Source organism: Hibiscus syriacus, unplaced genomic scaffold (assembly GCF_006381635.1).
Source record: "Hibiscus syriacus cultivar Baekdansim isolate YM2019G1 unplaced genomic scaffold, ASM638163v2 tig00110020_pilon, whole genome shotgun sequence".
NCBI lineage: Eukaryota > Viridiplantae > Streptophyta > Magnoliopsida > Malvales > Malvaceae > Hibiscus > Hibiscus syriacus.
In genome coordinates this window covers 2,870,620-2,883,194 of record NW_024062568.1, presented here as the reverse complement: position 1 = coordinate 2,883,194, position 12,575 = coordinate 2,870,620, and the positions used below count along the sequence as shown (strand labels likewise).

At 35.5% G+C, this 12,575-nt stretch overlaps 1 protein-coding gene and 1 pseudogene across 1 annotated transcript; both read right to left on the bottom strand.

Annotated features, from left to right (window-relative positions):
- Positions 1-397: 397 nt before the first annotated feature.
- Positions 398-2,160, bottom strand: LOC120213286 (60S ribosomal protein L23a). The gene is made up of 4 exons (XM_039211456.1): positions 2,099-2,160; positions 1,951-1,990; positions 735-1,101; positions 398-652 (listed from the first exon to the last, which is right to left on the bottom strand). Exons 2-4 carry the CDS (start codon positions 1,964-1,966, stop codon positions 568-570), a joined length of 468 nt encoding a protein of 155 aa, XP_039067387.1. The 5' UTR covers positions 1,967-1,990; positions 2,099-2,160; the 3' UTR covers positions 398-567.
- Positions 2,161-3,729: 1,569 nt separating this feature from the next.
- On the bottom strand, positions 3,730-5,151 carry LOC120213425 (annotated as a pseudogene).
- Positions 5,152-12,575: the final 7,424 nt, after the last annotated feature.

The window sequence follows — 12,575 nt, the reverse complement described above, 5'->3', positions numbered from 1 at the left end:
TAAAGTAAAAAAAATGTGATGAATGATTTTGTATACCATTAAATTCAATAGAAAACGTAATATCATTAAATATTCAACGAGGAAATTTTAACATTCTTATGTGAAAATTAAATTTGTTAAATGATTTAAATGAGAATGAAATTAATAGAATTTTACAAGTGTTGACGACTAAAAACATGTGTGCGAAGGGTCAATTTGATAAAATTTGTAAATGTGAGAGCTAAATTTATTAAAACTATTTAGAATTAGTACCAAGTTCATAAAATTTTAAAGTGTTAAAGACTAAATGCAGAATTATACCAATTGAAAAACTAACTTCAACTACTACCGACTAAATTGAAACACACCAAACTACAAATCCAATAGTTTTGTTACTAACGGGTAGTTTACTCTAATTAAAAAGGAAAAACCATTCATACAGGACATCAAGAGTGTAAATCTTAATCCAAATCCCATGCAGAATTTAAGTAGGAAAAACATTAAGCCGACGCAAAATCGAGTCCAAACATAGTTGATCCGATCACACTAACAAAACTGTTGAAAGCACAGAAAACATCAATCGATCGCTTAGATAATTCCGATCTTGTTTGCGACATCCAAGGCATCATAATCCGGAGTCAACCTAACATATGCCTTCTTAGTTCCATCAGGCCTGCATAATGATCGTACGAGTTCAATAACGAAGTAAATGTTCGGTTTCACACAACAATTGATCAAAGTATAACAGAATTTACCTGATCAAAGTATTCACTTTCTTTGTCTGAATATCGTACATCTTCTTCACAGCATCTTTAATCTTCTTCTTGTCAGCACGGATGTCAACAATGAAAACCAAGGTGTTGTTGTCCTCAATTTTCTTCATCGCAGACTCGGTAGTCAGAGGATACTTGAGGATCTGATACTGATCCAACTTATTTCTCGGTGGAGCACTGATGCGAGGATACTTAGGGTTCCTATCCTTCTTCAAAGTCCTTGGCCGATGAAATGTAACTTTCGTCCTGATCTTCTTAGCCTTCTTCTTAAATGTCGCACCGGATTTCACAGCCTTTGCAGCTTTCACTGCTTGAGCCTTTGGATCGGCCTTTTTCTTGCTGTTGTCAACTGCCAAAGGTTAAAAAATTAATAAAAAATGGCACCACTATAATAACAGTGCAATCAAACACAGTTGCTCGAAGCCTCGAACAACAAAACTCTGTGGCTACAGTTTGATGCATGATGCTTACATAGAAGCTATATTACAAGAACTTAGCATACAGATCAGTAGCAAACCTAACTACATAAGACAGATCGGAAACAGTTCGATTAACTAAAATAAGAACTAAAAGACTGCAAAGGTTGATTCAGGTCGACCATGCCTACACCTTTGCGAATCTTAAACCACCAAACCACGGTGTAAGAACGGATTATAAACAAGTTACAATAAGAACGGATTATAAACAGGTAAGTTACGATCCAAAAACTATCCTTTAATGCATAACTTTAAAGGGTAAAACCAACACAGTAGCAAACCTAATTACATAAGACAGATCGGAAACAGTCCAATCAACTAAAATCCGAACATAAAGATTGCAAAGGCTGATTCAGGTCAACTATACCTACACCTTTGAGCATATTAAACCACCTGACCGCGATGTAAGAAGAACAGATTACAAACCGGCAAGTTAAAAACCGAAAACTATCCTTTAATGCATAACTTTAAACAATAAAAACAACACGAACACTTTATCCAACTAAAACAACCACTCTGAATCAACGTTCTTAACAGTATCCCAATATCCAAACTATTGTAAAAAACTAATCAAAGAACACAAACTGATGGGGAAATCCAATCTGATCATGTAATCATACTTAAAAGGTATCATCCTCAATTTAGATTCGAACCCTAACGTTTTCGAACAAACTTTCCAATCCATTATACAAGAATTACATTAAAAACTGGACAAGCCTTACCTTTAGCCGGAGACATTGCTGAAACTCTTGCTTCGATAACCTGGGAATGAAAATTGAAAATGAGAAAAAGATTTAAAATAACTTCAGATATCCCAAATTAATGAATTAAAAGAAAACCAATCAGCATAACTTAAAGAAATTCAGATACCCTTTATTTCCAGCAGCGACTGCTAGAGAGTTTTAGGGTTTTCTTTCCCAAATGAATAAGAAGAAGAGAATGGCGGCTTTATAATTTAGTAGTAAAATTTTCCCACTACAAGCTGGAGTTTTATGGGCCTAATTTAGTAAGCACATCAAACTATAAGTTAGAATTTTAACTCTAAAAGTGGGCGAAATGGGTTTATTTAGGCCCATTAAATTATTAACTAATGGGTTAGGCTAATTGTATTGCCCAGATGAAAGGGTTTTTTTACCCATATGTCGATTCCCAAAATTATCAATCAAAATAGTACTTCAAAGATTATTTACGAAAATGATACTCATTTGTATCAAGTAAGATAAAGGCATATCTAATTACTTGTATCTTTTAGGAGACATGTTTGATTGTGCATGTATCTATCTTACGAGACACAAATAGCGATAGACACGTTGAACAAAAACATATATTTTAAGGATTTTTTTTTTCATGTCTAATTTTAGGTTAGTGATTTTGTGTTTAATTGATTTAGGATTTTTGGATGCTTTAAGGTTTTTGCAGGATTTTAGTTGGAATTCGTGGTATTGTGAAATAAGAGCGAGTAGAGTTCAAACAAAACTCAAAATTGATGAAAATAAGTAGGCATCATATTTGATGCAAAACAGCTTTGTTAAATTTATTATCTATTATTATTAATCAAATCAATTATTTGATGAAATGCTCCAATGAGAGGGGTATAAATAAAAGCGGACGGCGAAAAAAAAAATCATACATAAATCCATAATTTTTATAATAATAATCGAACACTACACACGTTCGGAGTTTTACAACACGCGACATGAAGATTTGTCATTCAATTAAAATATAAAAATTATCACTACGTGCGTTACATACATTGTGCATCACAATATGCAACAATTTTGTAAAGTAATGCTACCTCGATTATCTAATGGTAATTTGTGAAACAACTATAAGTCTCCTCACACATACATAGAAATTGTTGTAATGGTTGGATGTACACTTTGAGCCATAAATTCGTGAGCATACGTTTGGTAAGCTTCGACAATAATAGAAGTCAATATTCGCATTCCATATGACAATGATAAAACGCGACAACTTTTCAATTCTTAGTCCCTACACAACAACAATAGGCTCAAGGCATATAAGACTTCAATCAGCCCTATGTCGAAAACTACTTCCAACAATTGTAAACTACCGTCAATATCCATAAGCACCCCACAAAAACACTTTATCAGCTCTTCCTGACACAATGCATGCCATTACTCGTAGCATGCATCCTCATGATAAACGATTCAGTTGGAGACCATGTTTGACAACCGTACGTGTGTAAGCACGTCATATGTGTAATTTACCCATTAAAAATTATATTTTTACTTGTATTTTTAATAGTTTGTGATGATTATAAGATAATATATATTCAAAATATTTCTTAATCATCGACAAAGCATACACATTCTATAACATAACTACTCGAATCCAAAACTTTTAAAGAAAATAATACTCACTTGTAAAATTTGAATTCGAACGTAATAGGAAGAACACATATTTTTACTTTTGGAGAATATATATCAAACTAGCATCCAGCTTGTTAGACCGATTTATTAATGGGAATAAATATTTATTTAGTTTCCCAATTTATATTTTGGTCCTCCTAACAGACACTCATCATTAAGCCAACCATACTTCTAAAAGGATTAACTGGGTTCCTTCTAGGGTATTCATCAATACAATCTGCCCAAACCCTAGTATCCTCCAAGCCATCTTTCATCACCTCCCACACACAAGTATTACTCATGAAACCAGCTCCAAGGCCGACCATTAAGATCTTGTCACCTTTCTTCAACCTCTTCTTAGCTTTCATGTAGCTCAAAACATACCACAAACCACTGCTTGCTGTGTTCCCAAATCTGTAAAGTGCCATTCTCGTTGGCTCCAAGTCATATTCACAAAGCCCCAAACTCTTCCCAATCCCATCTATCACTCCCCTTCCACCAGGATGGAGACAGAAATGATCCACCCCGGATTTAAGATTGATATCGAAACTCGAAGGAGCCCTGGGTGCAGTTGGATATCGGCCTTTCATCGTTGCTTTCCGTCCGAGGGCCGATATCGAGTATTGGAGCAGTTCGTACACCGGTAATATTTTGGGGAGTAGGATTTTGAGATTCTCTGTGAAAGCTTTAGCTGCAACTTTTGGTAAGGTCTTGGTGAGGAGAGCGCCCTGGTGACCTTGTTGATCTTCGACATGTATGGCACATCCGTATGCTTCGTTGTATCCGATATTGGTCCCCACGGCGCATCTCAACTTGAACAAGCAACGATCCTTCAAATCCCCTTTGTTCGTTAGAGGAATCGAAGCCCCTCCTCAACGGAACAGGCAGTTCGATAACATCATCGACCTCTCCTTGCCACAATACCAATTTGGAGAAATGGATTGGCGGCTCACGACGATCGCAAACTGGTTTGCAATGGTCTTGAACAAACGTTGCACGAGGTCTACGGAAACCATGCTTGCACTACATCCCGTTCGGGAAAGGTTAAAGTACTTGATGGTATCCCTCATCTTGTACCTTTTTATGGTCCGGGATGTCAACGACGGTGACGGAGAAAACAAAGAGACGTTCACGACGAGTATATCGATCTTGGACGGGGAAATTCCGGTGTTTGCAAAGAGACCGTCCAGAGTGGTGAACATAATCTCGTCCATCTCCAAATGCGCGTCGACTTCAGAAGGGAACTCTTCTCGACCGTCGATAATATTCCTTGGACCATAAGTTTCTTCGCCAAGACCAGAACTGGCGATTGCCTTTATCAGAAACCTGTATTGTTCTAGACCCAGATTCTTGTTCCTCATCATGACTTTGATACACGTTCCGGGGTCCAGCTTCTGGTCATCGGAAGCCTTGAAACACTCATAATCTAACACATAACAATGTTGATTTCTCTTCTGAAAAAACATGTTAACAAGGTATGAAACGAGGTTACAAAGGAATATGAGGCATATTTTCATTGAGAACTCCATTGAAAAAGCCTAGAGAGATATTGAGGAAATATACTAATTGGCACACTCTATGTGGGTTGGATGCATGTCTATTTATAGTTTCCATTTGGGTTATTCGTTAGCTAAAATACCATTAATCTTTTGGATAAAGTACATAAATGGTCCCCTGACTATAGAACATTGCTTTGTTGAGTCTCTTAACTATTTACAGTTACAAAATAGTCATCCGATTATAGGGTGTTGCTTTGTTGAGTCCTTATATTATTAAAAGTTACAAAAGGGTCACTCAACTATTCATATGTTCTAAACTCGTCATTTTTCGTTAAAAATTTGGCGGCCGATTGATATGAATGTTAATCTGTTGATTGGGATGTGATAAAATCTGATCCTAAAATCGTTTTAGCTATATTTTGTGGATCGAATCTCCGGTTACATTATGTTGTGAAACCAATGCTTGAAACATTATGCTGGCGAGCCAATGCTTGAAAGTAACAACGTTGTCAATATACATCATTAAAATACGATTTTATTACATGATACATATATAAGTTGAGAGATTCAAGTCAAACTTTAAAATCAATCCACTAATTACTAAAATTTTCAAGTTATTCAAGTTTTATTTTATAACTCGACTCAAATTTAAATTTTTTCCAAATCAAGTCAAATTTATAAAATTCTAAATCAAATATAATTAATTTTTTTTTATTTTTTGAAGTCTAATCGAATATTTCTCGTTACTTCAGCCCAAGTTTTCTCATTGGTTCGTTCATTTCAAATTATTACAAATGAATTTTAAACAAATCATTTCCTTTTATTACCTGAACACATCATTCAACCAATTGTTATTATAACCACACAACTAAATCATGTGACCCTGTCGTCGTCTTCCTTTTAAACTTAAGACTAAATTTGACTAAAATGTTTTGGGTAAAGTACACAACTGATCCCTCAATTAAAGATAATATTTTGTTGAGTCCTCTTACTATTAAAAGTTATAAATGGTCCCTCGACTATAGGACGTTGTTTTGTTGAGTTTGCGACTATTAAAAGTTACAAAATGGTTACCTGACTAATCATATGTTTAAAACTCATCATTTCTTGTTAAAAAATTGATTATCGTATGAGTTGAAGGTTAACCTACTGATTGGGATATGATATAATTATATTTTAATAATATCTATCGGCATCACCATTGCTTTCAAGCAACGATTCAACGGTATAATCTTTCAAGCACTAGCTCCACAGTATAATTTAAGCGAAGAGTCGATCCATAAACTACAACTCAAACGGTTCTATGAACATATTTTTATCATATCTCAGTCAATGTTATTGTCTAGCTCAAAGGACCACCAATATTTTAACGAAAATTGATGAGTTTGGAACATATGATAGTTGAGTGACCATTTTGTAACTTTTAATAGCCGAATGACTCAACAAAGAAGCATCCTATAGTCGAGGGATCATTTTGTAACTTTTAATAGTCGAGGGACTCACAAAGTAATGCCCTATAGTTGAGAGACTATTTGTGTACTTTACCCAATATTGCTTTGGCTAACTGTTTTTTAGGGTAAACTACACATTTAGTACATAAACTATTACTTTTATTCCGTTTTAGTACACAAACTTTATTTTGTTTCAAAGTCATACTTAACGTTGAGTTTTGGTTTCATTTTGGTAACCCATCATTAAAAACTTAATGGTGATTGTAGACAATAATTTTTCACTTTCATTAAAATTATTTTATTATTATTATTATTATTATTATTAATATTAATATTATATATTATTATTTAAATAAAATACAAGCCCAAGACCCGGAGGCCCGTTTTACAAATCTTGGAGGCCCAGACCCAATCCAGGCCCAAACAGATAACCTAAACCCTTTAGGGTTTGTATCATTCATGCTAGGGTTTCAAACCCTAGCCCCCAGCCGCCTCCAAGATTCCAGAACATCCACGCGGCGCCACCTCCACATCCAACCGCTGTTGCTGACGTTTCCACTGCCAGGTGACCCAACCAGATGCTGTCGACGCCTTGCTGCCACTACGCCGTCTCAATGAAACCTCCAGAAGTGTTGTGTCATCGCCCCATGTCGAGCTCTATGGTGAGTCACCACCATAGCTATGGTGACTCACCGAGAAACCCTTCTGTGACCGGTCCAAGACAAGCACTGGAGGTGGCTATAAAAGCCACCACACCTGCGAGACAGAGAAGACAGCGAGCAAGAACGAAGAACATATCAACCAAAACAGAATCGACAGCAAAAAGAGAGGATAGACGAAGAACAGACCACAACAGCGAGCCAAATAACACCCATAGTAGCGAATCGAAAACAAAGAGAGAAGAAAGGAAAAGGCTTACCCTCGGGAAGCCTAAGCATAGCCAGAAACTGTGTAAAAACCGAGGTAAAACCGTCGGTTTGTTTCCTAGATTTACTCCGATTAGGAGATTTTTAAGGAAAACTAAGGCTAGGTTCGACTTTAGGGGGTTTAGAGCTCCGTTTTGGGGTATTTTGGGATTTTCCGGCCACCGTGACGGTGGCCGGCGGTGGTGACCGACGCCGGAGCACGGCTACCGGCCGGTGGTCTCCCTCTCTGTTTTAGAGAAAAGGCAGAGCTTCTCTCTCTAAGAGAGAGAAGCTGAAAAATGAAAATGAGATGAGATGGCCATTTTAGGCCGGTTTTAGGGTATTTATAAGCACCTAGAAGCCCTTTTCTGATATTTTTAAATAAATAAATATGTTAAGAATATATATATATATATATATATATATATACATATTAATATATTTTCTTTAAATTATATTAATAAATTTGAAATAACAAGATTATAAATTAAACATATCTTTGAATTTTTAATTTCTAATAATAGAGACAATTTATAATTAATAAGTACCAATTTTGGGCGTTGTGGGATGCTAATCCTTCCCCAAACGTAATCGACCATGAATCCCTTTTCATTATTAAAAAGAACGAATCTTTGGTTAAAAAGAAGGTCAGTTTATCTTTTAACTGATGTTTTCTTAAAATCTCTTTTAAAAGATAATTTTTAGGTATTCGACCTACCTGATCCAAAAGGCCGATGGCGACTCCCAAAACATTTTAAAAACCATTTATTCATATTATTTTTCCCGCCAAGTAAAAATTTCGTGCCCGGACGAAAACCGGTTACGATAGCTTGGCGACTCCGCTGGGGAACTGTCAAACTTTAAAATTAATTATAAATTGTCTCTATTAATTAGAAATTAAAAATTCATTTACTTAAATTTTAATTCTTTTCTTTCAAATTTTTATTACTTATGATTTTCATAATATTTATTATATTTTTTATTTTTATTTTTACTTTATTTTCAGATATTAAATTTTTCATTTAATTATTTGTCAAAGGTTTGAATATTTCTCCTCACACACAACACTTGCATTGCATAATATAAGCTTTCTAATCAAGCTTGTCCCTTTTAAGTAGGAGTGAAAGCGACGTCTTCGTGAGAATTTATTCTCCGTGTCAGACCTAGCAAGTAACTTTCGAGGTTCATATGCTCTATGTCTTCGTGAGAATTTATTCTCCGTGTCAGGCATAGAGAAATGTGTCCCCTCGAAATGAGCTCGATCCGCTTAAGTCTGTAATGGACTAGGATTGAGGGTTAGCAGCCCAAGGGGGCACTAACAAGGACAATTCTAGTACGTTTACTTTTAGAACTGAAACCCGGCATATAATAAACCTTAGAACTTCTCCTGATCTATGACAATACTAAACCTCTGTCCATAGGTATACACAAAGGAGAAATAAGCTCTAGTTTTTAATTTATTTCCTTTTATTTTTTCTGAATAAATGCATGCGAACTAGAAATCATGCGGTTAGGTTAATTTCTTCCAAACAAAGCATGGAACTAGAAAGCATGAGGTTAGAATTTTTATACCTTGATAGATAGAATCTTTTCTTTCTATTAATTGGTACTAACTATTCTATTTTTTTCTTATTTCTTTTGTTTGCATTGCATGATCATGGCATAACCAAAAGGTGTTTACTTGAAAGATTGTTCATCAAATTGGAAAGAAATCGTAAATGGACAAAAAGTTTTATGATCAAACAAAATATAATGCAGCCAAGGAATGACATCCTGAGGAAACTCCGAGGATAGAAGCAAACTATGCACCCAAAGATCATATGCCCATTGAAGAGCAAAAAGAGATACGAGAAATAAGAAAGCAAATGACCAAGATGATGGATAGAATATCAATTTTGGACAAAGGAAAAGAAATTCCTGCACAGAAAGAGAGAGAGCTCAATGAACTTAACCCTGCAATATCAGATACACAAGGGACTTCGGATCTTAACCAACTTGAGAAATTACAGACAGTCAGCATTCGTATTCACAAATCGTCTGGAGATACCAAAGAAATGGTGACCATTGTAAAAGCTCCCAGAGATGAGAAGAAATAATGTAATCTGAAATCATCGAAGTTTAGTCTGCTCCCAACATCTAAAACTTAGGTTCAATCCAAGATAAAAGGTGGTTCTTATCTTGATACTATCCCCATATCATATAAAGAGTTGTATGAGAAGCTACTTGAAGCACGAGAAGTGGATCCATATTATATAAAAACGTTCCAACCTCCGTATCTGAATTGGTATAACATCAACGTTTATTGTAAATATCATGCCGGAGCTCAAGAACATACCATTGAGAATTGTCTTGCCTTCAAATGTCGAGTCCAAAGTCGTTTGGATCAGGGAATCTTGCAGTTTATGATAAATGATCAACCTAGTTTGGTAATTGAAGATCCTGCCAGATCAACACCAAATGTATTCAAAGGTAATAACATCAGTAGGGACGTCCAGAAGGAAGAAGATTTGTTGAGGTTCGAAGCTCAAATATGTCATTTGAATGATCAAAACGATAAATTGAGCATCGAAATACAAAGCATACAAGAAGATTTCCAGAAGGTCAGTCAAGCCTTTCAAAATGTTGATATAGGGAACACCCCAGAAGAGTGGATAACAGGGGTCACCAAATTGAAGAAGAACTGTAACATACATGAAGGACGAGCCAAGAAGTTTTATCATAATTCACGAGTTGCAGAAGAAAGGTGCAATACGTCTGTTAGTGAATTGAAAAGATGTCAAGTCGAAAATCAAATTTTGAATAGTGCTATGACCAACATGGAAGTTTCATATCAGATTCATCAGCATGAGATTGATACTGAATTAAAAACCACTATCAACAAGAACAAGACATTGAAGAAATGTTTAGATGATTATGGAGATCTTGTACGAGAACTCTGTAACCATAAAGATTCCCTTACAAGGGAAAATGAGCAACATTGCCTACAACTCCGGGAATTGACACAGAAGATGAAGGAAAAAGACACTGTCATGAAGGAAGTTGTTGTTCAAGCAAACAATGTGGCTTATAAGCTGGTGGACATAGCTGGCTTCGCAAGAGAATTAAAGCAGATTGAGAACTCCACACCTGAGCATGAGTGGAAGTTAGTTTGGCTTTTAAGGGAAATAGAGAAGTTAGGAGTGAAAGTTATCCCCTACATGTAAAAGTTTTGTTTGATGTACCGAAGCTTTTGTGTTCAATGAAATCTGTTCTAAGATGATCACTCTTGAGTAACACCTTTTCATACATGCATTTACATTTTGTATATGTGCATTTTCATTTTGTATTCTTACTTTTTACATCTTTGAATTGCACATTTTGCATTTTTTTTTGGCATTTATGCATTTTCGTATTTACATTACATTTTTTATTTAAGTATTGTTATATACATTAAATATAAAAATATGTAAATAATTAATGAAAGGTTTTGTAACAGTAAAACCAATGTCATTCATTCATTTTACTTTACCATCATCATGAAAACAATAGAGCAATCTTATGAGGGACTACAAGATCCGTGGCTAGAATAATTGATAGGGTTACCTCAGGATACAAGGAAAGAAGCATCAGATTCAGTACCAGATGGATCAAATCAAATTATTCAGGGAATGGAATCTGATAAAGAAGAGATAGACGCTAAAGAGAAATCGTGCTATCAGATTAAAGAGTCAAGAAAGATAACATACCCTGGGGCATCCCAATTGGACCCAAAGAATAGCCTCATTAATTATTCACAATAAGAGGAGAGATTCAAGAAGATGGAGAAAGCAATCAGAAACATGAAAGATGTTAGTGCCCACCACAAAGAATTAGAAGCATGAGAGCTCAGCTTGGTTCCAGATTTGGTTATTCCCCATAATTTCAAAATGCCTGATTTTGAGAAATATGATGGCACCAGTTGTCCCTTAATCCATTTGAGAATGTTTTGCAGAAAAATGGAAGGATATTTAAGTTCTGATGATATGTTAATTCACTCTTTCCATGATAGCCTTGTTGGCCCAGCAGTAGTCTGGTATAATCAGTTGACACAAGAACAGATCAAGAGATGGGTTGATTTAGCTGATGCATTTTTGGAACAATATCGGTATGTTAAAGGCTTAACTCTAACACGTATGGATCTTCGAAGAGTAAAGAAGAAAACCAATGAAAGATTTCAAGAATATGCCTTAAGATGGAGAGGAGTGGCGGCACAAGTTCAACCTCTCATATTAGAAGAAGAAATATCACGTATGTTTCGTGATTCCCTTCCAGCGCCTTTCTTCGAGTTAATGCAGGCAAATCCGACAAAGGAATTCGAGAATCTTGTGACAAGTGGAGATTTAATTGAGAATGTAATCAATGAAGAAAACTCAAAAGTCACATCCAGGAGCCCAACGGATCAAAAAGCAAAAGCTGATCATGTGAATGAGTGTCGCATCCAGAGTCCTCGCAATTACAAAAGAAAAAGAGCAAGTAACTGTTCGGATCGACCAAAAAAAGTCATGCAATCAAGAAAAACTTTGGAAGTGTTCCAAACCTCTATTTCAGACTTGTATCCTTATTTGGTTAAAGGTCAATACATCACACCAAGACCAACTAAAGTGACACCAAACCCTTCTGCTCATAGCTATGATCAAGATAGTGTTTGTAATTTCCACTTGGGGGTAAAGGGGTATTCTACAGGCAATTGTAGGCCACTGTTAAAAGAAATTAAGACGATTGTTAACAAAGGGGTTTTGACACAAGAAATGATCAAGAAATGGGGGGCAAATGAGGAAAAGAACCCTGGTCCAAATACACTTAATCTTATAGGAATAATGAGGCATGATAAATAAACAAGTGAAAGTATTACCTACCACTGTAGTACCTTTCATTTTCAGCATCTTGTTTAAATTTGTTTTTTGTTCCTTTCTCCACCTTTTGTGCAATAAATAAATGTGTGTTGCTTTTATGGTTATGAGCAAGAAATCAATTTTTAATCTTGAGATTATTGAGTATCAAGCAGATTAAATATTCTTTTAATTTTTCAAGAGTTATAGATCTTTGGCAAGTGGTAAAATTATATCTTCCATATCCCATACAATGCCAATTACTCGACCCGT

Excerpts from the sequence above, each read along its gene's own strand:
- LOC120213286 (XM_039211456.1), bottom strand. Across the intron at positions 653-734 it reads AAAGTGAATACTTTGATCAG|GCCTGATGGAACTAAGAAGG; the intron begins GTAAATTCTGTT and ends ATCATTATGCAG.